This window comes from Protomyctophum bolini, assembly GCF_963924005.1.
Source record: "Protomyctophum bolini genome assembly, chromosome: 22".
NCBI lineage: Eukaryota > Metazoa > Chordata > Actinopteri > Myctophiformes > Myctophidae > Protomyctophum > Protomyctophum bolini.
In genome coordinates, this window is record NC_137883.1 from 1,088,799 (window position 1) to 1,114,715 (window position 25,917).

Sequence of the window (25,917 nt, forward strand, 5' to 3'; positions counted from 1 at the left end):
AGTGCATGCTACTTTTGTGTTGAACAATGTAAGCCAGAACACATATTGCTAGCTCTTGAACAAGTATCCCACCCACACACTGCAGTGTCAATTAAGGCATATGTGGACAAATGTATGCATGAGTGGGGCATACCAGAGGAGAAAATCCTTACAGTAATAACAGACAATGGGAGTAACATGGTGGCAGCCTTTAAGACCACCCCAGAAGAAGACATCAGCTCCGACTCCGAGGAGGAAGACTCCGCTGGCTCCTCAATGGAAAATGACACTGAAACCGATGACCAGCGGTGAGCCATGTTTATTTAATTATTGTATTAGTCATTTATCACATGAATATGAAACAGACTTTTCCCACTCCAATGTGAACGTGTATATATATTAGACTTATTCGTCTCTTCCTCTCGTTATAGGTACCAGCAAGTCAACATGGACATGGACTGGACCCCGTGTGTCGTGCATACCTTACAGCTTGTGGTCCTGATGGTGCAGAAGGAGGCTGCTGTCAAGAGAATCCTCGAAAAAACAAGACATGTGGTGAAGCTCTTTCGCAAGTCCTCAGTTGCAACACAGAAGGTAATAGAGAAGTGCGGCCTTGTTGTTCTAAATGACTGCCCCACACGCTGGTCAAGCACATTCAACATGATTGCACGACTCCTCAAAATCAAAGTGGAACTGTGCAAAATTGCGACTGACATGGGATGGGACACCTTGCAAGTGAGTGAGTGGCAAAAGCTTTCTTCAGTGCATGAGCTACTGCTGCCTTTTGCAGAACATACTAAAACCCTCCAGAGTGACACCACATCAATGTCCCTAGTGGTCCCTGCCATCTTTGATCTGCACAGCCACCTTACAGAGTTCTCACGAAGCTCTCGCTACAGAGACCTCGCCACTCTTGCAGACCACATGAAGGCAAATCTGAACGAGCGGTTTGCTCGCTTTCTCGATCCAGACAATGAAAAGTTCTCACCACTTGCAGCAGCTGCCTGCTTTGTCAACCCAACTGTCTGTGAGATCCTTCTTAATGTTGACATGGCTGGTGGAAATATCCAGGAACTGCTGAGGCAGGCAGAGGAGTATGTGGTCAAATCCACGCAGCCACACACAGATGACCCGTCGCTCTCGGAACAAGAAGATGATGCAGAAGAGGAGAATGTTGAGGAGGAACCAGCTTCCACAAAGCAGCCAGTGTTCAGGTTTCTTTCTAAGTGCCGCACCACAGGAGCCTTGGCAAGACCTGGCCGGGCAACCCCAACCAGCATCAGGCAGCAGATCATCAAGTACAAGGAAGAACTTTCACATCCCCTCCCAGAGGACACAGCGACAGGCTTTTGGCTGGACGAGAGTGACAGTTTTTACCACAGTTTAAAACCGTTTGCATTAGACTTGTTAGCTATGCCAGCTTCTCAAGCTTTCGCAGAGAGAGTATTCAGTGTCACAGGAGATCTCACAAGAGGCAAGCGCAACAGAGGAAGGGTCACATTGGAGCGAGGTGCTTTCCTTAAGATGAACAGAAACAAATAGTGTTTTCACTGCTACAGTATTTTTCTTTATTTTTGTTTAACCCATTCAGTATGGGAACCCCTTTTGGTGTTTAAGCATTGTTATACTTTAACTGTTGAAAAATAGCAGATCTACAAGCTCGAGTGCTGCGCTACAAGCTTGTAGATCTGCTATTTTTGAAAGATCTTTGAATTTAATTATATTCTTTCAGAGCGAACGTTTTTTTGCTCAAATCTTTGCTTGGCTGGAACAACAGATTTCCAGATTTGGGGTCCAGGGCCAATTACAATACATTATAATTCTAGGGGTCCTTGACATGACATAGTTTGAGCACCCGTGACTAGTAGAAACGTAGGTTTTTCAGAAAACCTTTTGGAGAATCCATTTGTAGAAGGTGCCTCAGGTCTAAATGCTTAAACCATTGATGAGAGTTCTTTAATTTAATGTGATATTTACACATTTGCACTATTTTTTCCATACTTGTTCAGAGCCTGAGGTCAGGTCAGGTCAGGTCACTGGTTATATTTTTCACTTCAGGAATATTGTATTTGCAATTTAAGTTTTAGGTTGATTTTATTTGAACAGTAAGTACAGGAGTGTTTTCCATCCATTTGTGCAATAGCATAGCATTATATATTTTTATTTACATTTGAAAATGTACTCCGAGTACTCGGATGGTGTAGCCTTAGCAGTGTTAGTCGGATGCTCAGTTTTGCTCACCATTTCTTTGCACTTTTTCTTGTATAGTTAAGTATAGTACAGTATAGTATAGTCCCCTCCAGGTTTTAGACTTGTATAGTATAGTACAGTTTACACTTACAGTATAGTATAGCCCTCTCCAGGTTTTAAGCTTGTATAGTATAGTACAGTTTACACTTACAGTATAGTATAGTATAGCCCTCTCCAGGTTTTAAACTTGTATAGTATAGCCCTCTCCAGGTTTTAAACTTGTATAGTATAGTATAGCCCTCTCCAGGTTTTAGACTTGTATAATATAGAGAATTGCACTTTTTCTTTTTGACAGAATGTTAACATGTTCAGAGTTATGTGGTTCTATTTTTCAAGAACATGATTGTACTTGAATGAATGTCAGATATCTGCAGTATGCACTGTTAATGTTAGTCATACTATTGCACTTTACTTCTTGTTTTGTTACTAAAAATAAAATGAGACATGTTTCATATTACAACTAAATATGTGTCTGTATTGCATGTTCAAACCTAAAATGTATTTGACTAAGACTAAAAGACTAAGACTAAATCACAAAGACTAAGCCTAAAAGACTAAGACTAAATCACAAAGACTAAAAGACTAAGACTAAACCACAAAGACTAAGACTAAAAGACTAAGACTAAACCAAGACTAAATTATTTTGATATTTCGTCGACTAAGACTAAACTAAACAAAAAATAATTTCAGAAGACTAAATGGGACTAAAGACTAAATGTGTCTTATTCAAAAGACTAAGACTAAGACTAAATCTAAATATGCTGAAAAAAACATCACTGCTAGGGACGGCTCCTGACGTCCCCTTAGCTGCCCCAGGGGCCCGACGGTTGAAGTCGGCGATCGGAGAGGGGTCGAGGATGTTCCGGGCCGAGACCCAGCAGCGTTCTTCTGGACCATATCCCTCCCAGTCCACGAGGTATTGACGGCCCCTGCCCCAGCGGCGCATCTTCAATAGGCGCCGGACAGTGTAGGTGGGATGGCCGTCCAGAAGGCGAGGGGGAGGGGGGGGCTTAGCAGGGGGCACAAGCGGGGAGGAAGACACTGGCTTGAGCTGAGAGACATGGAAGGTGGGGTGCACCCGAAGGGTCTTGGGAAGCTTGAGCCGCACTGCCACTGGGTTGATGATGCGTACGATCTTGAACGGGCCAATGTAGTGCGGGGACAGTTTCCGGGATTCGACCCGCAAGGGCAGGTCTCGGGTAGAAAGCCAAACTTCCTGTCCTAGTTGATAGTCAGGGGCAGGCCTTCTGTGCTGGTCAGCCTGTTTCCGGTTCCTCGTAGCCGTACGCAAGAGCGGAGGAGAGGTCCGGGCCTTCTTCCAGGTGCGTCGGCACCGACGGACAAAGTCTTGAACGGAAGGGACCTCTACTTCTCTCTCCTGCTCCGGAAACAGCGGAGGTTGATAGCCCAGCGCACACTCAAACGGGGACAGGCCCGTAGAGGAGCTGGGAAGAGAGTTGTGGGAGTACTCCACCCATGCGAGCTGGCTACACCAAGCGGAGGGGTTATCCGACACCAGACAGCGGAGCGCGACCTCCAGGTCCTGATTCACACGCTCTGTCTGGCCATTAGACTGGGGATGTAACCGGAAGACATGGTCGATCATGAGCTGGGCCGTCTCCTGGGCAGAGGGGAGTTTAGGCGCCGGGACAAAGTGGGCCATCTTCGAGAACCGGTCCACAATGGTTAGGATGACAGTCTTTCCTTCAGAGGTGGGAAGTCCCGTGACAAAGTCAATAGAGATATGGGACCAGGGGCGGTGTGGTACCAGCAGGGGTTGGAGTAGCCCAGAAGGTCTCAGGTTGGGGGTCTTGTTTCGAGCACAGACCGGGCACGCCCGGACAAAGGAGCGAGTGTCAGCCTCCACGGACGGCCACCAGAAGCGTTGCCGAAGGAGGGCCAGGGTGCGCCGAACGCCGGGGTGGCAGGCCAGGTTGGAAGAGTGGGCCCACTGGAGGACCTCGGAGCGAGCGGTGCCGGGCACGAACAGGCAGGAAGGTGGGCCACCGACCGGGTCAGGATCCTGCTGAAGATCCTGCCTAACAATGGTCTCTATACCCCATGTCACAGGTGCTATGACAAGGTCACCAGGGATAATGGGACCAGGGTCTGGGTCCTTCTCTGAGGGGTCAAACTGGCGGGAGAGCGCGTCTGGCTTCAGATTCTTGGACCCCGGACAGTAGGAAAGGGTGAAACGGAAACGGTCAAAAAACAGAGCCCACCGGGCCTGTCTGGAATTGAGTCTCTTGGCCGACTGGATATAGGCCAAATTCTTGTGGTCAGTCCAGATCACAAAAGGAAGCTCCGCCCCCTCTAACCAGTGTCGCCATTCCTCTAACGCCACCTTGACTGCCAACAGCTCCCGGTTGCCAATGTCATAGTTGCGCTCCGCCGAGTCGAGCTTCTTAGAGAAAAAGGCGCAAGGATGGAGCTTCTTATCCTTGGGGGAAGCCTGGGAGAGCACCGCACCAACGCCCACATCAGACGCGTCAACCTCTACCACAAAAGGTAACGAAGGGTCTGGGTGGGTCAGAATTGGGGCGGAGGAGAAGCGCCGCTTAAGCTCCCTGAAGGCCCGGTCCGCTTCGGGGGTCCAGCGGAAACGGTTGACCGAACAGGCAGTGAGAGCATGGAGTGGCGACGTCACCTTGCTGTAGTCCCGGATAAAACATCTGTAGAAGTTTGCGAAGCCCAGGAACCTCTGCAGTTGTTTAGGGGTGGAGGGGCGGGGCCAGTCAGCCACCGCGTTGACTTTGGCCGGATCCATGGTAACACCATTAGTGGTGATGATGTAGCCTAGGAAAGCAATGGTGGACACATGGAAGTCGCATTTCTCCGCCTTGACGTAGAGCTGGTTCTCCAGTAGGCGGCCCAGGACCAGCTGGACATGCTGGACATCGAGCGTTCTGGAAAAAATCAGGATGTCATCAAGATAAATGAAGACAAAACGATTCAACATGTCCCTCAGAACATCATTCACAAGCGCCTGGAAGACGGCAGGGGCATTAGTGAGGCCGAACGGCATGACCAAATACTCATAATGGCCATTAGGAGTGTTGAAGGCCGTCTTCCATTTATCCCCCTCTCTTCCTGAGGTCAAGCTTAGAGAATATCGTAGCCCCTCGCAAACAATCAAAAGAGGATGACATAAGAGGTAAGGGGTAGCGGTTTCTCACCGTAATACTATTGAGACCTCTGTAGTCAATGCAGGGCCTCAAGCCGCCATCTTTCTTCCCGACGAAGAAGAAGCCAGCGCCTGCTGGAGAAGTGGACGGTCTGATGAATCCTGCAGAAAGGGCCTCGTCAATGTAGCTCTCCATGGCAGTCACCTCCGGACCGGAGAGTGAATAGAGCCTCCCACGGGGTGGAGACGTCCCCGGCAGCAAGTCAATGCCACAGTCATAGGGCCTATGAGGGGGCAAGGTGGACGTCACACGTTGCTTGGAGAAGACCAGACTGAGGTCAGAGTACTCTGGCGGAACATTGGCGGGTGCCGGGGGTTCAGGGCCCCCAGGGGCGGAGTCAGGGGCGGAGCCAGGGCCAGGGGGCCTAGGAGCCCCAGAGGCAGAGCGTAGACACTGGGAGTGACAGGAACGGCCCCACTCTAATATGGACCCAGAAGGCCAGTCTATGTGGGGGTTGTGGTGCACAAGCCAAGGATGTCCCAAAATGAGAGACAATTCAGGAGAATCAATCAGGTGAAGCTGAATGTGCTCACAGTGGTTCCCAGACAAGCGTAGGCCTAGTGGTTCAGTGAGGTAATTGACCACGCCCCTCCCAAGTGGGCGCCCATCCAATGCAGTAATTCTCTGGGGATGATTTAATTTAAAATAAGGGATCTTCAGACGGCGGGCAAAGGAAATGTCCAAAAAACATCCTGCTGCCCCAGAGTCAATAAGCGCTGTGACAGGCTTCCTTTGGCTCTCCCAGGACAAAACGGCAGGGATTTTAAAGCAAGAAGACGATGGGGAGGAAGAAACAATATGGCTCACCAGGAATTCCCCAATTGCTGCTGAGCCTCCTCTTTTCCCTCTCTCTCTGGGCATGAAATCCGGAAATGGCCAGGCTTGCCACAATACATGCACAGTCTCTCGGCTATCCTTCTCTCTCTCTCTTTGATTGACAGCTTGGTACGCCCCAGTTGCATAGATTCTTCAGGGGGAGAAGACTCGGCTGTCTCAGGAAACGTCGGGACCATTCGGGAATAGTCGGAGGCATTCGGCCCCCCTCGGGGACGTTCGGCTGGGGCTGGTGCTTTGGTCAGCTGTCTGGTTCTTCTATGCTCGCGGATGCGATTGTCCACTCACTCATCTCACAGGAAACAAGCTCATCTTTAACTTCATCCGAGAGGCCGTGCAGAAAAGTAGGAATTAAAGCCGCCTCGGTCCACTCACTTTCTACAGCCAAGACGCGGAAGTCGATGGAATAACTAGCTACACTGCTGCGTCCTTGTCGAAGATACAGCAGGCGCGTAGCCGCGTCTCTGCCTCTCACTTGGCAATCAAAGACTCTCTTCATTTCCTGAATAAACTGATCAAAGTCATGACACAATGGTGATTGTCTCTCTAGCAGCACATTCGCCCAGGCGAGCGCTCGGCCCGATAATAAAGTAATTATGTAAGCCACCCTGGAACCATCCGTGGTAAAAGCGGAAGGCTGGAGAGCAAACACTAGGGAACACTGGGATAAGAACCCACGGCAGGAGCCGGGATCTCCACTGTACCTCTCAGGGTGCTGAACGTTTGGTTCCCTGGGAGTGATAATGGGGGTCTGGGGACCCCCGGCCTGGCCATCGGCTGCCTGCCCCCCCCCTGGAGCGACGGGGGGGGGAGGCGCAGCGGTGAGCGTCTGAACGGCGGTGACCAGCTGAGCAAGTCGGTCATTCATCTGAACCAGAATAGCTTCGTGCTGGCCCAAAAGCACTCCTTGGGAAGTGACAGCAGTTCGAAGCTGGGCGAGTTCTGCTGGATCCATCTTTTTGGTTGGATTATACTGTCAGGCTTCTCTCCCAGGTAAAGATCCAAAATGCAGAACACAGGACACCAGGAATAACTTAAAGTATTTTACTTAGAAAATAAGGTACACCATACAAGGCAGGAATAAACGTATTCACAAGGCAGAGCAAATTTATAATCCAACAAACACATGAGGGCATCAAGGGCTATATATAGACTAGGTTAATCAGGGAGCAGGTGAGGTGAGACACACAGGTGGGTCCAGGTAGTCATCAGGACAGTGGATGAGTGGGTGTGGCACAGACTGTGGCCAGGGCTGTGACAGGTACAGTAAAAATGTGACCAACCAATGACAAAGCCAACCATGAGTATTGCGCGCCAAATTTGAACACTCCCATTAACTTCCTCTAAATCTCCCGCATTCTCCCGTCACTACTAGCCCCTCTCGGAACCCCCTGGGTCAGCCCAATCCGAACCGAACCGGGCTGACCCGTAGGGTCCCTGTGCATTACTTTGTTTTCGTATGGGAATGTTGGAACGCGGACATAAATATCCTCGGTAACATCGTGTCTGCGCCGTTTGACGTCTTCTTTTCGTTTGAGTTATTCTGAAGGTGTCAACTTTGAGTACCTATACATACCGCTGCGAATTCTCGTGTCGCGGAAGCCGTTAAGTATTTTTAATCTTCGTTTGACCGATTTGGTCGCTTTGATTCTTCTTGTTTATTTACCGTTTATTGTACCGCCTCCCGATGTGCGGTTGGCTTGTGCCGGCTACGTTCCTGCCTCTGATCTGCTCTGTCATAGCTATAGCGCCACTAGGTAGCCAGATAGGCGGTACAATGAGGTGTCAATAAACAAGGAAGGAAGAGAAGAATCAAAGCGACCAAATCGGTCAAACAAAGATTAAAAAATAAAAAATAACATCCTACTATAAGCTTATGGAAGAAAACAGGTTACAGAGCTTTCAGAAACTGAGATACATATTTTCTATAAAAGGAAGATTTCTTTAGATATCTCCAACTACGTCACTATTTCAATCAAGAAATCCAGAACCGTGAACCACAAATTAATCAAAGTGAACTTATTAATTTAATTACTCAGGCACATACAAAAGGAACAAAGAGAATAGTATCAAAATTATATAAAAGTATTTCAGACTCCAGAAAACATACAACCGATTACATCAAAGAGATATGGGAGAAAGAACTGAATACCCAAATCACCAGTGAACAATGGTTAAATATTTGCAGAACACAACACACAACTTCAGGTTCCAACACCTGCCGTGAATTCTGCTGGAAAAACACCTCCCGCTTTTTTATCACTCCAAAACTTAAATCAAAACAGCTCGGAATATCCCAGTTGTGCTGGAGAAACTGTGGAGAGGTAGATGTAAACCACTATCATGTTTTCTGGGGTTGCTCTGAAATTCTCGCCTTTTGGAAAAACGTCACAGAGAAATTACAGAAGATTCTGGGCTTTCAAATATTAAAAAAAAAAAAAAACGTAACGGCTTCCGCGCCACAGGAGATATTCGCAGCGGTATTTATAGGTACTTAAAGTTCACACATTCAGAAGCCCTCAAACGAAAAAAAGTCCTCAAAGAGCGCAGAAGGACGTATCCGAAGGTGTTTACGTTTATTTATGTGTGCGTACCCTGTGGCAGAGTGGAGGTGGAATAGGACCCCATGGTCTGGGTCTCAAAAATGTCAGAAACTTCAGTACCATTGGGTTCTGCTTGTAGGGCTACGTCACTACCAACACCAGTGCACTGCAGAAACAAACTTCAGCCTCTCTCGCTCTTCAGAAGCCTTCGTTCATCTTAAAACGTAAGTAGACTTGATTAAACATGATGCATAACCATAGGCAATACTAAATGTTCACTCAATAACAAAACAAAAACTTTGACCACCTTAATGCGACACAATAGCTGCCTAATGCTGCATTCACATGGACAGATGAAACGATGCAAAGACTTGATCTGCAGCAGCTACAAACATCATTCTGTCTTTGCAACATTATTTGTGAAATATCCAGGTTTAGTTTTGCAAATGCCACTTGAAACTATTTAGAGGCTGCAAAAAACATACCTAAACAGATTACACTTTACTTGGTATAGGCTAAAAAATAACCATCTAAATGATTCTAAAAAAGTGCAGAGCTCAGAGCTCAGCCTAGAGCCCAGGAAACATTTGGCAGCAACTTGGGCCTGGCAGCAATTAGCATCAAAGGGATGGGGAAAGGAGGCATATGTGCTGGAGAGATGTTGTTCCCAAAATAACTGCTAACCCAGCACCCTCCACAAATCCTGATGATCCACGCAGGAGCCAATGATCTGGGAAAAACCCCAAAATGGAATCTGGTCCAGGTCATCGAAAAAGACCTGAAATTCATCCAGGACACCTGCCCAGCTACCAAGATAATTTTCTCCGGCCTGGCACCAAGAAGACATTGGAGAGGAGGGTTGAAGCCAACACAGCTCAACAAATAGTCAAGGCAGGATTTCAGAGAATGTGCTTATTTAAGTGCTGAAGGCAAATCGTGTTAATTTATGGCATACATGTTTTCTAGGGGTATTAAGGTCTGCTGAATCCAAATCTGCTGTATGCCAAACTCAAAAATGGATGCTAAGCCCTCAAAATGGACCATTTAAAGATGGCGGCCACCATTATGCTGAAACATAATAAAACGCCTATATTTTTGACTAAACAAGGTAGAAATATAGACTTTTATGTTTCCGTATATGGGGAATACAATTCAATATTCTGATTTGAAATCAAGTGTGAGGAAATTGCTTAAAATTCATACATTGTGAAGATTGACATTTATTGGCGAATATCTTTCCAACCAACTTTATGCAATAATTGATGTTCCCAATAAGTATATGTACATAACGTGTACAAGGTAACCAACTCCATAATACTTGTGAAGAAACTGCTTAAAAATAATATTTCATGCCTGTGGTATAAACTGATGGCCTAACTACAATATCAGCCACAAACGGCTTGCTGCTTCTCTATGAATGGTCCAGGCCCTTAAAGGACCACTTCGCCACTATTCAACCTAATCTGTGTGTTTTTTATCATTAGCATATATGCTAAAATACCCCGGAGTATTATCATTGGTAGTCTGTAGCTCCGTGGGCGCACTTTCAAAGCTGTCGTCCACTTACGTATTTGTCCCAAAGTGACGTAGGTGGATGACCCTCGGTAGGCTCTCAGAAACTACAGGGAGCTGTGGACAGGTAGGGTTGCCGTAGCCGCTCTGGCCGTAGCTAGCCTAGCCGCGAAGGACATCCTCGCCACAACAACGAGTCAGTATATGGCTACTCGAGTCCACAACAAACGAAAACAAAGAGTCCGTATGGCTACTCCATGGGAGTTTTTGGACGAGATAATTTTAAATACATATTGGCAGAATCTGCGTTAGGGTCGTTATATTATGAACCAGAAATATACGGAGGAAGGAATGCATTGACGGGGACAATGTGGATGTGTGGATTGATGCCTGCTGGAGCGACCTAGCTAGTAGCTTTCCCTGGACCAGTACGTCGCGCACACAAACTTTTCTGCCCAGGAAAAGCCCAGATAGGGTTGACTGTTTTACTGAGAAGTGGGGACATACGTTCAGGATGCCTCAAACTGGAAGTTGCAACCGAAGCCCGATGGACCAAGAGGGACATTCAGATTGAAGTAAGTGTTCAATGTATTTACAGCTTATTTGTGTATGTGTGTGTCGCCACACCGTATTGTTTACATAAGTGTCAGAGGCTAGGCACGGCTTCAGCCTAAAACTTTTCGGTCCAAACATCTGTATGTATGGCATGCCATATTTGAAGCAATGTATTAGCCATGGGCATGGGCTCGTATGTTTCAGGGTTAGCAATGTAAACATTCAAGTGTTATACCTGTGTCCATTCATTCACTTAGGTCAGCCCAGATGGGTGAAGATGCTGATGAAGCTGAAGACTTCTTTGATGGACTGATGGTGAGCCATACATACATACTCAACTCAAACTTTATACATAAAGCACATTACTGTATTTGCTGTATTTTGTTTGACCCCCTAGAAAACTAGATGACATCACAAGGGAATATCATTTTCAATAAAGGTTCACATAGTTATATTATCTCTGGTCAGAGCTATATTTATATATGCTTTTACAAAGACCAGTGGTCAACCAAAGTCCTGCAAAATGTAGTAAATATACTGTAATTTATACTATAGACTACTGTGTCTCACACAGACTCTTGTCTTCTCTCACCACAGCATGTGCGTCTCCTGTTCTGGCCAGAAGCAGCTCCAGCGAAAGCCTGAAAACCACCTGCCTCAGTGACCTAATGCACTTTTATGATTGTACATGTATTTTGTTAGTTTCCAGTTCAACCATATACCCCTGTTTTTATATACAATATATTTATGTAAATCAGTACTATTAAAATATAGTTGATTTGATGTCAAGTTTGTTTTATTTTATCTCATGTAGGCCTATTGTATTTATACATTTTGACCAATTCCTAATACTCTGAGGCTCAAACTGTCATGATATTGCATCAAATACAAATCATCCACACTGGAAATAAGTCTGACTTCATTTCAGTGAATGCGTTTTCTGTACTTACTGTAACATAAGGTTTAAAAAACAAAGCCATACAAAGTTTGTCCCTCCTCTACTCAGATTACAAAGATCGGACAGTGCAAGAATCCCAGCAGAAAAAGTATCAATATTGCTATATATAGTAATACAAGTAAAAGTCTAGAATTTAAAGTGTACTTCAGTAAAAGCACAACAGTATTGGTAAAGGCAGAGGGCTTAGAGTAGTACATGTCTAAAATTACAAAATGAGATCACATTGATGTACAGCTGGATCTTACTATCCAGCTGTACTGTATTTTACTATGGACAGGTAAGCTTGCCGCGTACGGGACTTGTGTTGGAAACTAGTAGTAGACGGAGGAGACGGAAGTTGAACACGTTGTTAGTTGTTACCAGTAATTTCAATTCAAGTAGACAGTAGACGTTGGCTATGGCTGCTTCAGAGGACTACTACGATGAGGAGTTCTTCAATCTCTTGGCAGAATCCACGGTAGAGCCGTATTTATATGAACCGGAGTATACCGAGGAAGAGATGGCGCAGCGGGAAATACAACAGAGGGAAGCTGAGGCGGCCTCAGCTGCAGCGACTGCTGCCGCTGAGGACAGACCCAGGAGGGCTAATAGTAATTTGCATTGTCTGTGTGGACGTTGCCCAGCAATGACAACAGAACGCGAGTCGCTGTGCTGCAGAGAGTGGCCCCGTGCTCAATTTATTTTCGCTGAGTTTGGCACAGAAGAGGAAAGCTCTGGTGTGTGTATGACTACACACACCAGCTTTCATGCACACTTGGATCGGCATGTCTCATACTTTCGGATCCCAAAAGTGAACTGGAAAAAACAGCCGAAGCCTGCTGGACCAGGAGGGACACTGACTGACGGGTAAGGTGTGTGTGTGTGTGTGTGTGTGTGTGTGTGTGTGTGTGTGTGTGTGTGTGTCACCCAGTGCAAGAGTGTTCCCCGATTGGCGTTACTGGAATCATAACTTATGTCTGTATGACACTGATTTACTATCACACACTATGGCACATACAGTGGTTCTCATTTTATTTGCTAGGACCCCCTACGTCTACGGGTCCATTTGGTTCCAGTTGTACAGTCAGTTACAGACCTGTTATGATCCATTTTGAACCACCTTCCAGCCTCCAGGAACAATATAATGTATGGCCATTGCAAAAATAGAATTTTGACAAGTGTGTGTTGGGCATAACTCTCTTACACACACACTCCGACAGGTATCATGCAGTGTACCACCCTGTGGCAACAACTGGCACTGCATGCTGACTGAGAGATAACACATTTCAGCTTTCTAACTTTTCTTCTCACTGTAGGCAGTATCGTTTTAACCTGACGCTGCCAGATGAGGGCGGTATTGAGGAAACATATTCCCCAACACAACACTCATCTGGGACTTCCGACAGAGTTGAGCCTGAGACAGATCAGCTTCGTACCGAACCAATCAGCGTGAGCTAAAGGCGGGATATGTGCAAAAGCGGATGTGACGGTATATAGAAGCTGCTGTGTTGTTGTAGTTGTTTCACTTATTCACTAGTCAACATGGCCGCTACCATGAGCGATATGACGATAGAAGCTGCAATAACATCAGTTATTTCTCAACTGGACAATATTTCTTCGTTGAAAGAAGAGCAAAGTATGGCACTGAAGGCTTTTTTGCGTGGAAAAGATGTTTTTGCGCTCCTCCCGACTGGCTTCGGCAAGAGTTTAATTTACCAACTAGCTCCACTGGTAGTGAAAGAACTGGGGACGCCGAAGCCTATATTGATCGTCGTTTCTCCTTTGACTGCCCTCGTAGCAGATCAAATCAAAGAGGCTACGAATCTTGGACTCTATGCTGCGCAACTCGTAGATAATGCAGCACACGCCGACATCCTCGACGGCCGATGTCAGCTGGTCTTTGGCAGCCCGGAATCTTGGTTACTTAGCGATAAATGGCGTGATATGCTTTCATCACAAGTGTATCGTGAAAACCTACTTGGCATTGTCGTCGATGAAGTTCACGTCGCATACAAATGGTAAGCTAAACACCGTTAAATGGCTGTATAGTGTAATTGTTACACTACACATTAAACTGTAAAACAAAACAGTAACAGAGCAGCGTGTTTCTAAATACGGCTACAGTAGTTCCAAGACGAAGTGTTGTAACATTTATGTCAAATATTATATTGTAAACAATAAGCTAACACACACAAACAGACCAAATGTTAAACAGATCTTACTGTTACTGTATTGCTGTAATGCAACTATGCACGTTACTATTGCTGCTACCTAGACTCAATTTAGGATGTCTTTTTCTTTCAACCAGGGGGCTGGGAGCAAACGGGAAGCCAGCCTTCAGAGAAGCCTTTTCCAGGCTGAATGAACTAAGATCCCTAGTCAAAGAAGGTGAGTTTTGAAACACAGTAATGCTACATGATTAATTAATATCAATCCAGAAAAGGGGCATTGATTGTGTTTGGAAGGGGGGCTGCATTGTGCTGCTAACTGAGGGGGGAATGTTGGGGGGGCTGTTTCTTTTGTGTGTGCATTGGGCTGGCAACCTGGTTAGGTTAATCCCCCTTTTTTTAAGGTTAGGGGGAGGGCTGTGTTGTGCTGGCAACTTGGGGAGGATAAACCCCCTCTATAGCCTGATTAGGGGGAGGGGTGTATACACTACAGGAGCAGATCATAGAAGTTGGTGCTGTCCAAGTATAGTTATTTGTCATTTAAAGAAAATACATTATGATATATGGAAACGTCAGTCTTTAGCTGAAGCTACCGATAACATAAATAACCTAATTATTTCCCCTTTACAACGCTATAGAAAGTGTAGCATACAGTTCTTCATTAATTCTTGTTTGCTGATACATGTGCACTTGTCTTTCAGGTTTACCTGTGTTAGCGTTGACAGCATCGGCTGATAACAAGAACAGAGGCCGTGTGACCAGGATGCTGGATATGGAGGAGGCAACTCTCGTGACTGTTAGCCCAAACAGGAGAAACATCAGACTGGGACTGATTCGGGTTCCTGCCGATAACTTGAACTGTATGGACTGGGTGGTAAAGGAGGTCAAAGATAAGGGTCTATCAATGTCTCCCATTATAATCTATTGCAGAGCACTGAAGTCACTTGGGAGAGTGTTCACCTATCTTAAAGCAGAATTGGGAGAAGATGCTTGGGTTAACAAAGACCAGGATCAGAAGGCTGAGAACCACCTTATAGGAATCTTCCACAGCAATACACTGTCAAAGTACAAAGACAGAGTTTTGGCCTCCTTTAGTGGAGAGGGGAGCTGCAGAGTGGTTGTTGCAACAACAGCTCTTGGGATGGGCTTGAATTTCCCTAATGTTTCTCATGTTCTAATGTATGGTTTGCCAGAGGATGTTGAAGACATTGTTCAAAAAGTTGGAAGGGCTGGCAGAAATGGGTTGCAGTCACATGCAATTTTGTATGCTATCAAAAAACCTGAAAGGGCTGGTCCAGAAGTGAAAGAACTGATACACACTGGCACTAAGAGCTGCTTTAGAAAAGCACTGTACAGTCATTTTGAAAACCAGCCAACAAGTGTAGAGCCAGGGCATGTCTGCTGCAGCTATTGCCACTCTGTATGTTCATGTGCAGGTGAAGAGTGTTACGAGCCTATCCCCAAACATGAGGTAATAGAACAAGATGTTGCCATGCAAGGGAAATGTCGAGTGGTAACACAAGAGGACAAATCTCTTATCCGGGAAATGTTAGAGGAGTATATGGTTTGTTTAGAAAAAGACACAGCACATGTCTACACTAGCAAGTCAGCATGTACTGGTTTCAGTGCTGAGCTCATAGATGCAGTAGTAGAACACGGCACACACATATTTGACTTGTCCTACATTCTTAGAAACCTTCCTGTATTCAGAAAAAAACATGCAAGAGAAATTCTGCTAATCATCAATGAAGTCTTTGGTGACATTGACGATGTAGAGCCTTATCAAGAGGATAGCTTCACTGAGCCAGACATCAATTATACAGGCTATTTTGATGAAGATGAGGACGACTTTGAGATGGGAACACAGCACAGCAGCTCAGAATCGTCTGACGAATAAGCAGTTGGCCATTAAAGGCTATTATAAGATTCAGATTGGTTGTCAACTCGAGCTGTGGAATATTCAGTTGACTGAATGCTCATGATTAAAATGGTTTTGTATGTAATTTGAACATAAAAGTTATTAAAAGTTTGTCACTTCAAAAAATCTGGTGTTTATTTTCCAGGTATGCAAATTTCACTTTGATTAAGAACCGTTTATCACAAAATAAGTAAAAATGTACATCTGTCCTGGTACTGTATGTCACCCTTTTCACTATGCATGATGACTCTCAAATTGATTGTTTCAAATCATTCGGCTAGAGGCATTGATCAATTTGCAATTTAACACATGGGATCCAGCTTTGATACTTTAGAAACATGTTATGTAGTTTTACAAAGTAAACATGAACAAGTGAGGCAAATGAAAAATGTATTTATAAAAACAGTAAATGCTATAGTTGAGCATACTTAGGTAGGGGAAAATCACAACAATATATATAACAGGATCATAAAAACAATACGTGCGTAGCCTATATTCAATAAGGTCCCAACTATGCATTCTCATATCCTTTTCAAGTACCCTTTGTTAAGTGCAAATTCGAGATACATATTTTCTTACATCCTGCAATGTGTGGTGACAAATGAGAAAAATAAGATGCCCTTGGTCAATTCAATTCAATTTTATTATAGTGTCAAATCACAAGTTGTCTCAAGACACTTTACAACCAACAAAGATCCACCCAGAGCAAGCAATATTGCGACAATGGTAACGAAAAACTCCACTTTAGGAAGAAACGTCAGGCAGAACCCGACTCTAGGGTGGGCGGCCATCTGCCTCGACCGTGTCGGAGGGGGGGGGGTAGAGAGAGAGAGAGATAGACAGAGAGAAAAAAAGACAGAGAAATAGGCAGGTGGGATCCGTGGAGTGGTCTGGTCCACATCGGGTCCAGGTCACACTTCTGGTGGGCTCCATGAAGAGGCCTGATCCACGGTCACACTCGGCAGTCATTGATGAATATAAACAGTGAATTATTGCACAATTTTTGGCTACTTGGCAGCAGTTATTGCAGACTTTTATAGCACAATCAGATATACGTTATCTAAAGTGTATCGTGGGCATGTTTAAAGACTACAAGGCTATATTATTGACTGACTCAGACTCAGTAAAACGCTTTAACGCTGAAAGGAGAGTTTGGTGAACACAGGCAGGAATGACTTCCTGTGGTGCTAGGAGCCAGTTGCAGTCTCACTAAGCTCAACCATAGCTATAGCTTAACCCATTCAAACCGGGAACCGTGTAACCACTTTATAATCGATATTTTATACTTTGGCTATTCAAAAATAGCAGATATACAAGTTTATAGCGTGGCACTCGCTGCCGTGCTATGAGCTTGTAGATCTGCTATTTTTGAATAGCCAAATAAATCAAAAAATTACAGATTATTTCCCGGTCTAAATGGGTTGCATGGCTTTTAAAAAGCAACATTTTTCTCAATAACATTACTGGATTTAACACAAAAAACCCTGAGATTATTTTTGCCGTTTTTGCATACTTAAAAATGCGTTGCGACAGTGCAGACTTGTTGTTGCTGTGGAAGGCCCTGTCGTTGCTGGGTAGGGGTGGAAGCCATGTAATGATGACTGGCTGTGGCATCTACTGCGGCTGCAGAGGGAGAGAAATGGGGGGGGTCATAAAAAAATGGTCATGTTTGTCAATGGAAGACAAAGGCTTCATTCAAGCTGAAGCTGTTATTAGCTGAGGGTATGTGTATCCACTGAGGTTGATACGGGATTAGTGAATAAAGTGTAAACATGTTTTACTGTTATGATTACATGGATGGTGACATTAAAACTGAACCTTTGATGAAAATATTGTTCAGACGGCATAGTGAAAACAAGGCAACACACGGGGCAGTATGAATAGTGTTGAAATATGAATTGCATACCCCATAGCTGAGTGGTTACTGAGCCCGCCTGGGAAGCCAGAGCCCTTGGTTGACCCAGCTGTAGAGCCGTTACTGCTGTGAATATGCAGAGTTGTGCTGGATTGGAGCAGATATTCTTGGGGGAACCATGATGGACGTCGCTACTGCGTAGGATTCCAGGCCAGGCAATGTGTCGATGTGCGTTTCCTTGAGCAAGACTCTTCTAGGATGTGTAAAAAGAAGAGGATGAATTTCACCTTTGTGCATATATATATATATACACATACATATATATAATAATGTGACAAAAATAAGACCCCAAAAGGAGTGGGGACTATACCAGTATTCTATTCTATCTATGCGTGCAAGAGGGGAAACGTTGTTTTCGGGATGTTGGAGAGTTGGCTCTTGTGTGTTCTTGGGCAGGCTCTCTGGACCAGGGGGTGACGTCATCGAGGTGCAGCGACGGACCTGTGAAGTGTGTGGGTTTTGAAAAGGTGGAGCAAAACATTTGGAAAATAGTTAACAAGGCTCTTTGATTCAGAATATGTACAGTATATATAAAACAGAACACTTTTCTTATTTTTTTACCACAACTTGTTCACGTTGGAAAACTGACAGTTGTAGTGTAAGTCATTTAATACTTACATGGGTGGAGGCCTTTGACATTGTGTCTGAAAATTGGTGAGGGATGTGACTAGCCACTACAGCAGATATGGGCTTGGATCTCAGGACCAGGAAGGGAGTTCCCAATGTCACAGTCCATGGTATAAAGTTGGTTTTGAAAAGGTGGAGCGGGAGGGAGAGAAAAATAATTCTCAGTTCGCGGTGTTGTCTGTGTCCCACACTTATGTAGTCGGAAGTAAGTCTCTGAGTCTATGCTGTCATTGTTCAAATAGGGACACCCTTCCACTCCTTCAGCTTTGACCTCATCCAACTGCACACCTCGCTGTGCTTCAGTTTTGCAAGCAGGTTTCTGTTGAACTTGGGGAAGGCTGTGAACTGTCTGCCTGGTTGGTTTTTGAACAGCTCGGCCTCTCTGAGAACCTCAACAAGTGCTAGAATGTCGTCAGTCTGGTCACGGGCATGATGGATGCCGCTGGACTTCGATACGTCCAGCTCAGTGTCTGTGATGTCCATCATGTCCTTCAGAACCCCAATGGACTTGCTGATCCTGTCTGCTGCTTTCTCAGTCATGTTTGGGCCTGTGCGCTTAAGGAACGATTTCAAGAAATTGTTAAGGTGTTCCAGATGCAAATCAAGAGAAATATTCTTGCCCTTCCCTCCGCTCCCATTCCAGAACCTGTTCCAGGTCAGACTGTGTGCTAGGCGAGGGGAGAGAGTGGCGTTGACCTGCACGGTCAGCAGGAGTGTACTGTAGGAGTATTGGGTATGACCATAGGCCTTGTAGAATAGCAATGCTACAGAGTACATCCTCAGTAACCTCTCTCCATCTCCCTCCTTCACTGCATCCTGCATGTTGGACAGCATGAAGCCAAAGCTGAGTCTTGCTTCTGTGTGCTGTCGTTTGTGGTCCACGGAACTAGGCATGACTGGCTCTGGCACACTCATTGTAGGCACAGTTAAGCCGTGAATTTTATGCTCGTGGTTCTCCCTGGCCTTGCTGTACTTGTAGGTTTTGGGACAACTTGGCATGCGGCATTGGAGCTCCTTCCCCAGTAGAGGACGATCACTGGCACATTGTCGGATACCGGTCACAGTGTCTGAGATGTCATTAAACATGACAAACCGGTCCACAATTTGGGTCACGGCTTTATGCAACCAGCTCCTTTTCACATCTGGTGAGCCAGACCTGATGTCCTTGGGGATGAAGTCCTCTGGCACATCTGTTGAGACATATTTAAATGAACAAGAATTACTATAACGTAGTTGTGGAAGCAATAGAAAAGTAAAAAGAGCCATGACATTTAAACTACAATTCAAAAAAGAAATTGAGATGCCCAGGAAATTTGCATCAGCCAAGTGCTGGTGAAATGGGAAAGTTGACGATAGATTTCAAACACAAAAATTATAAAATCTACTACAGAGTGTCTGGCGAATAGGAGTTTTATCTGAAATGTGTCTGACAAAAGAATAGATATCCTTGTCAAACATTTTCACATTCATAATTGAAATGTTTTGAAATAATATATAATAATGTCGACAACTACTATGTGACCATAATCAGTGACAATCAATTGTGTACCTGTGACATTGTTCAGTCCAAAGTGCTCCATTGTGGCAGCCAGGAACAGAGCAGCAGTGTCCTTTTTCACCATGTCTTTATATGCGTTGAACGCAGCATGAGGACCTTTTTTTGCATTGCTGCAACTGCAAAAAAATATGAGAAGTAAAAAAAGGGGAAGGAGGCAAAGAATAATAATTGCTGAGGATGATGACGACATTTAGGGGATCACCAGACAAAATCGTGGTGGCAGGAGTTACTTAACAGTTACAGGACCCACATATATTAGTAAAGTATTACATAATAATAACAAACAATGACAATATTAACAGAATTAACAACAATTAGTTAATTACTTGTATACCACTTTTCAATAATTCAAAGCGGCTACAAAGTACACTATAAGGAGACAATGTTAGTCAAACAAACAGTTGACAAAACATGAGACAGACAGACAGCAGTGGATGGGAAAGGAGTTAGAGTTGGGGGTATAGAAAAGGCAAGTTTAGGTGGATCTGGGGGACTGGGAGGGTAAGATGGGTTAAAGGTTGTCAGTGAAGTCGGTATGGGGCTGTATAGTCGATTGAAAGGTTGAAATCACATGAACACAAACACACATAAATATATACAGACAATACAAACACAAACCGGGTCATCGCTCATGAAGTCAGAAATCATCAGTCGTCAGTCGTTAGTAGTCAGCCCCCCCTCCCCTCCCCCCAGCAGTACCAAGCCTGAATTCATGCTGGCTGGACTGGATTTCCCCAGGCGCTAAAGAGCACAGTAAGTCGTAATGATAAAGTACCAAGCCGTAATTCATGGTGGCTGGAGTTCATCACAAAGAACATCTCTGCAAAAGATTTGGAAAATAGTTAACAAGGCTCTTAGAATCAGAATATGTATATATAAAAACAGAACAGAACACTTTGAACATTTCTTTTTTACCTCAACCTGTTCATATTTGAAAACAGTGTCCCATGATCTCTGGCTGAATCCTCCTTGTAAAAGACCAGATGATAGATCTAAAATCCAAATGATGTTGTAGTACAGTAAGCAAACAATTTCATTTAGGAGGAAATATTATTGTCATGATAATTAGCATGATAGCATAGATAAGTCAAGTTAGTCCAAACTTTGTTTTCAGGGGAAGTGGTACAGTAATTGGCTGCTAGTCCATACTGTTGTGAATAAACTGTTTGAGGTCAAACATTGAGTGAGTTCACCCACCTCAAACAGGTTCCGGATTGCATGCCAATCCTCAAACTTGAAGACAAGGCCTTCCAGTCTGTCTTCCCTGCTCTCTCCTTCGGCATAGGACAACTGGATGTTCCGACTGTTCCCCTCTGTCAGTCTGTCCCCACCTACAAAAACACTTTCCAGTCCATGTGGGGCCTTTGGCACATACCTACATGAAACATCAAGTAGACTTACTAGATTTATCAAAACCCTTCCCTTCAGATGCATATGTAAGTAAATTATATATTTTCCTTATTTCAAAACTTAATAAGGCCTGTGGGGCACCTGCAGCATGTAATCAAGCCCCTGCACTCAACGATATTGGAATGGTAGAGATACATAAAGGCTTTTTCCAATATATCATTATCAAATATCAATGTCCCACATTGTGCGATCTTTGATGACTATGGTCAGTAATGACATCAATGATGATGTTACAATGTCTATGACATGTAAAGTTGGGCAATTGTGCGATGAGTGATGTAAATCCGGTAATGCCATGATGTGATTGAGATGACTAGTGGTAGAAAATCACTAATTTGGCAAGTTAAAGTGTCACTTTTTGATAAGCAATGGCCGCTGAAATGCACAAACACTGACTTTTTTTTTTGCATGCCGTGGTATTGACAAACTGCACGAATACGAACATTGTGTTTCATAAATTCCAAGACAAGCCATACTTACTCATTCTGGATGTGCTGTAAAACGTCTACCAAGTCCCCAGTTTGGTTCTCATCTTTGAACAGAAGTCCAAGAGGATGCTATGAAGGAAGAATATATGGATTATAGTAGCATAAAGTTTTTAGTTTAAATCCTATGCCAGTACACTAGTTGTTACTTGCTCAACTTAATGAAAAGTTAACTCAATGGTACAACTGACAGTTGTAGTGTAAGTAATTTAATACTTACGTGGGTGGAGGCCTTTGACATTGTGTCTGAATATTGGTGAGGGATGTGACTAGCCACTACAGCAGATAATGGCTTGAAAGCATCCAGGTACTGGGTCAGAATGCGGCTCCCTAGCACAACAAACTCTCGTCGCATATGGGCTTGGATCTCAGGACCAGGAAGGGAGTTCCCAATGTCATAGTCCATAATTGGCTGAGTTGGCTTGTCCCTGCTGAGATGGGTTATGGGCACTCTGTCTTCTACAGCCATGTGGTGAACCCAGTGGATGGATTTGTTTGCTTGCCTGGTAGACTGGTGGTGTGGGCGGATGAAGAAATCCAGATTGTCAAATATGATGGAATATGTGGGTGGTGGTGTTGGTTGTGATCGTCCTAGCGGCAAGACACTGCCGGCCAGAACAGCACCTCCCTGCGCAGCGATGGTGTTCTCCATGGTGCTTTGGGTGGTTTCATCTGTATAACACACACACACAAACACAGAATAAAAATGTGTTAACACATAAATGGACTCATAACATTAAAGGATAAACACTTATGCAGCGACAAAATAAACAATGATCAACAAAAAGAATAGCCCTTCTAACCTGAGAAGACAGACAGATCAAAGCTGAGGATAGCTTCATCCAGGTCCCTTGCACTCGCTGTGTCACTCAGTGGGCTTGTTTCAGCAGCCATAGCACCTCCGCCTTCAGCAGTGTCTGTGAAGCTGATTTGCTCCACTCTGTCGGTAGTGATTTCACTTGCTACTTTCAGTAGGTGAAATTCCTGGCCGCAGGTCTTTGCCAATTCGGTGAGCTTTTTCACAGCGTTGGTGTGCGTTGTGGTTATACCCAGTTTGCTGAGCCTTTTAAAAACTGCCTTCTTTGCCCCTCCATACAGTAGAACACTGTCCACATAATATGCAAAGGCTGACAAGCGTGGTTCCCTGCCTCTCAGAGCTATTGCAGCAGCAGCACAGGTGACATGGGGAGACTGTTTGGTGATTTGATTAAATATAGAAAATATGAAAGGTGACGTAGACTGGAGATCTGACAGCAACTGGGCGAATGAAAATGCCTTCAAATCATCTGCCGATGACCGCCACAACATACAACCCTGGGAGGGACTACACAGTTTTTTGCTCTCATCCTCTATCAATTGTAGGAGATTGTTCTTAAGTTCTCCAAACAGTTCTTGGTGTCTGACAATCAGATTGGCTGCTGTTGTCCAATTCTCCAAGGTGAGGTGTTCGACAATCCCTGCTGTGTAGTTGTCACACACTGTTGTTCTACCCCTGATAGTAACCTGAAAGAAAAACAAAGGGGGTTATTATTAAATAATCATAACTGTGACTATGCATTTCTAAAGATAATGGATCATGATCTGATTTATGATTATTGGCCTAATACGTGCTCACTTAAAAGGAATTATAATCATTATTTTTGTTACTCTCAATGCACTGAGACAGAAAACTGATACAAACCATGACAACAAAGCTGAACAGAGGCCAACATAAATATTTGCTACTATGCACAGATATAGATATACAGTACAGTAACAGTATATAAAAATCCAGTATCAGTATATAAACTGTGCAAATAAGACAATATTGCAGCATGCAAAGATGCTGGAATAAATATGCAATTTATTCGTGTGCAATTAGTTTAAATTATACACACAAGAGGTAGGTGGTAAGTCCCACTGTATATTAGAATGTCGGTTAGGGAGGGAGAATGGCTGTTTGGTGTTACAGGTCTATTTCATGTATTGTATCATGTATCTATGTATTGTTTCTGACACCATGTGACTCATTTAACATCTGCCTGTCTTCACACCTCCCCCCTCTGTAGGTAGAGTTGGAGGGAGGATGGGCTGTGAGATGTAAAGGGAGATTAGACCCTGCCAGATAACCAAGATAAAATATGTCACATTATAGTAGCATCAGCCAAATATTATGTCCATGGAGAGGGAATATTAGCTAATGACAGCCTGCCTAGTCACATTTCCTTTGAAAAGTCATTAACCAGTGTAGTATATTTTAAAAGCTGTGAGTTACCAGGCCTGCTTGGAAGAGATTCGTGAAGTAAGTGAGAACAGGCAGGATTGGGGGGACAGCCCCCCCCCCCCCCCCCCCCCAGCCTGCTGTTATTTGAGACCCTTTCAAAGCTCATGCCCTGAGCCAAGTGTGCTTATCAGATCAAAAGATGAGCAGTGGTTCTCAACCTGATTTTTTCAATCGACAGTGCAAGTGACAATTTAGAACTTTCAAGACCTTTTTAATATCTATTTTTGTTTTACCATTACTGCATCAAAAGTATTCAACAAACTATACTATACAAACTGGTCAAACATTGGCCAAATTGTCAAATGATATAAGAAAGAGGCAAAACATTGAAAATAGCCAAACTACAAGCTCACACGTTATGAGCTTGTAGATCAGCTATTTTCACAATATTTATCTAGGGTGTCCCTAGTTCAAATATGATTATTTTGGGGGGTCACGGCCTGAAAAGCAATGTTCAGTCATTAATGTTAAGATGGTTATATTTTTTTAATGAACTGCTATAGAATGAGCATATGTATACAATTGCAGCAGCGCAGCTGGATTAGCGCGAGTTGGCAGCATTAGGTTAGACACAATTAGAAATAGTTTCACAATATGAATTTACCTCTAATAGGCTTCGCCGTACGGGCATCCCAGTTGATGGTTTAGACAGCCTACGAGAAGGGGTTGTTGGGGAATCAGTCGATGTAGGGGTGTAAGTGTGAGATGGAGTGCGAGGTTTTTTAATCCGCCGTGGTGTTTTAGAAGGCGTAGGCTCTCTGTAACGTTTATCTGTCCTCGGTCCAGTTTCCTCAGGTGGCGTCCGTGGTTCTGCTGTAGCCGTTTCTGCTGTAGCGGTAGCCGTTTCTGCAGGTCTTCTGTCTTTGTCCTCTTTTTGCCAGCGCCGGAAAATGGGATAAACGACTTCCATTCTTTGAAGCAATGTAATACATGGCTTACACATCCGAGACGATACGGCGGGGTCTTTAAACAGTGTTAAACCTAACGCTATCAGGCGTTCGTTAACACTTTTTACAGGCTTAGTACTAACAAATATATTCTTTGAATTCGTAATAGTACCTTTTATGCGCAGATTGGCGTTACAAAAACGACACAAATCTCCGACATCCATGATAACTTTTTTAGCAACAAGTTGTTCTGTGAAATGCAGTGGACTACATGTTTACATCCTGTAGTCGCATCCAAACAAACGTCACGTAGACACGTCAATATGATTGGTTGTGTTTGCACGCCCACACGGTGATAGACATCCAATCATCTACCAAGTATCTTGAAAAAAAGGAACAGCCCCGTCATTGAATTTGCTTCCGCGATCCCAGATCCAAATAAGCTGTGAAACAAATTTGTGTAGCAAGCTTTTTGGATCTGGCAGCGTCAGGTTAGTATCGTTTGGCTGGGTACCGAATAACCCTGGAATGGGTATTACAAGGGGAAAGGCTCGGCAGATATTACCGGATTCCTCTGCCAGCGTGTGTAATTAACCAGGTATGATTTATTCCACTACTTCACACTTTTTTCCTTTTACATTTTGGAAAACATGCCAATTTAACATCAAGGTACCCCATTCTTCCCGTGTCCATTCACCAGATAAGACAGAAATACCCGAGCCCAGATGGTACATATAGAGGATTCCTTCACGCTGAGGACCACTTTCATGGACTGTGATGGTGAGTAACTCAACTCAAACTCTTTACAAAGACCAGTGGTCAACCAAAGTGCTCTACAGTCTGTAGTTAACTGCTGTAAATAGTCATAAACATCAAGGGACATGAAATTAT

General features: G+C 44.3%; 1 protein-coding gene and 1 long non-coding RNA gene across 3 annotated transcripts; one reads left to right on the forward strand and one right to left on the reverse strand.

Moving 5' to 3' along the window:
- Nucleotides 1-13,357: 13,357 nt before the first annotated feature.
- LOC308309452 lies at nt 13,358-15,901 on the forward strand. Its single transcript, XR_013963402.1, has 3 exons — nt 13,358-13,813; nt 14,104-14,183; nt 14,665-15,901. It is a non-coding gene; the product is annotated as an uncharacterized lncRNA (long non-coding RNA).
- A 1,206-nt stretch (nt 15,902-17,107) lies between these two features.
- Nucleotides 17,108-25,278, reverse strand: LOC308310152 (uncharacterized protein). 2 transcript variants are annotated; one of them, XM_080756301.1, is made up of 12 exons: nt 24,744-25,278; nt 22,680-23,379; nt 22,097-22,548; nt 21,872-21,948; nt 21,179-21,356; nt 20,897-20,973; nt 20,757-20,801; nt 19,973-20,097; nt 18,415-19,613; nt 18,107-18,237; nt 17,788-17,989; nt 17,108-17,504 (listed from the first exon to the last, which is right to left on the reverse strand). In XM_080756301.1, the coding sequence occupies exons 1-7, from the start codon at nt 25,248-25,250 to the stop codon at nt 20,768-20,770; spliced, it is 2,025 nt and encodes a 674-aa protein (XP_080612427.1). In that variant the 5' UTR covers nt 25,251-25,278; the 3' UTR covers nt 17,108-17,504; nt 17,788-17,989; nt 18,107-18,237; nt 18,415-19,613; nt 19,973-20,097; nt 20,757-20,767. Both variants share the same exon structure in this region, with proteins under 2 accessions (XP_080612427.1, XP_080612428.1).
- Between the last annotated feature and the right edge of the window lie 639 nt (nt 25,279-25,917).

What these genes read in the sequence shown, in the direction of transcription:
- LOC308310152 (XM_080756301.1), bottom strand. Translation starts at nt 25,250, where the DNA reads ATGGATGTCGGAGATTTGTGTCGTTTTTGTAACGCCAATCTGCGCATA. An exon ending in TACGGCGAAGCCTATTAGAG is followed by an intron (nt 23,380 to 24,743) that starts GTAAATTCATAT and finishes TTTTTCTTTCAG; the next exon opens with GTTACTATCAGGGGTAGAAC. An exon ending in TGTCAAAGGCCTCCACCCAC is followed by an intron (nt 21,949 to 22,096) that starts GTAAGTATTAAA and finishes CTTCCTTCATAG; the next exon opens with CATCCTCTTGGACTTCTGTT.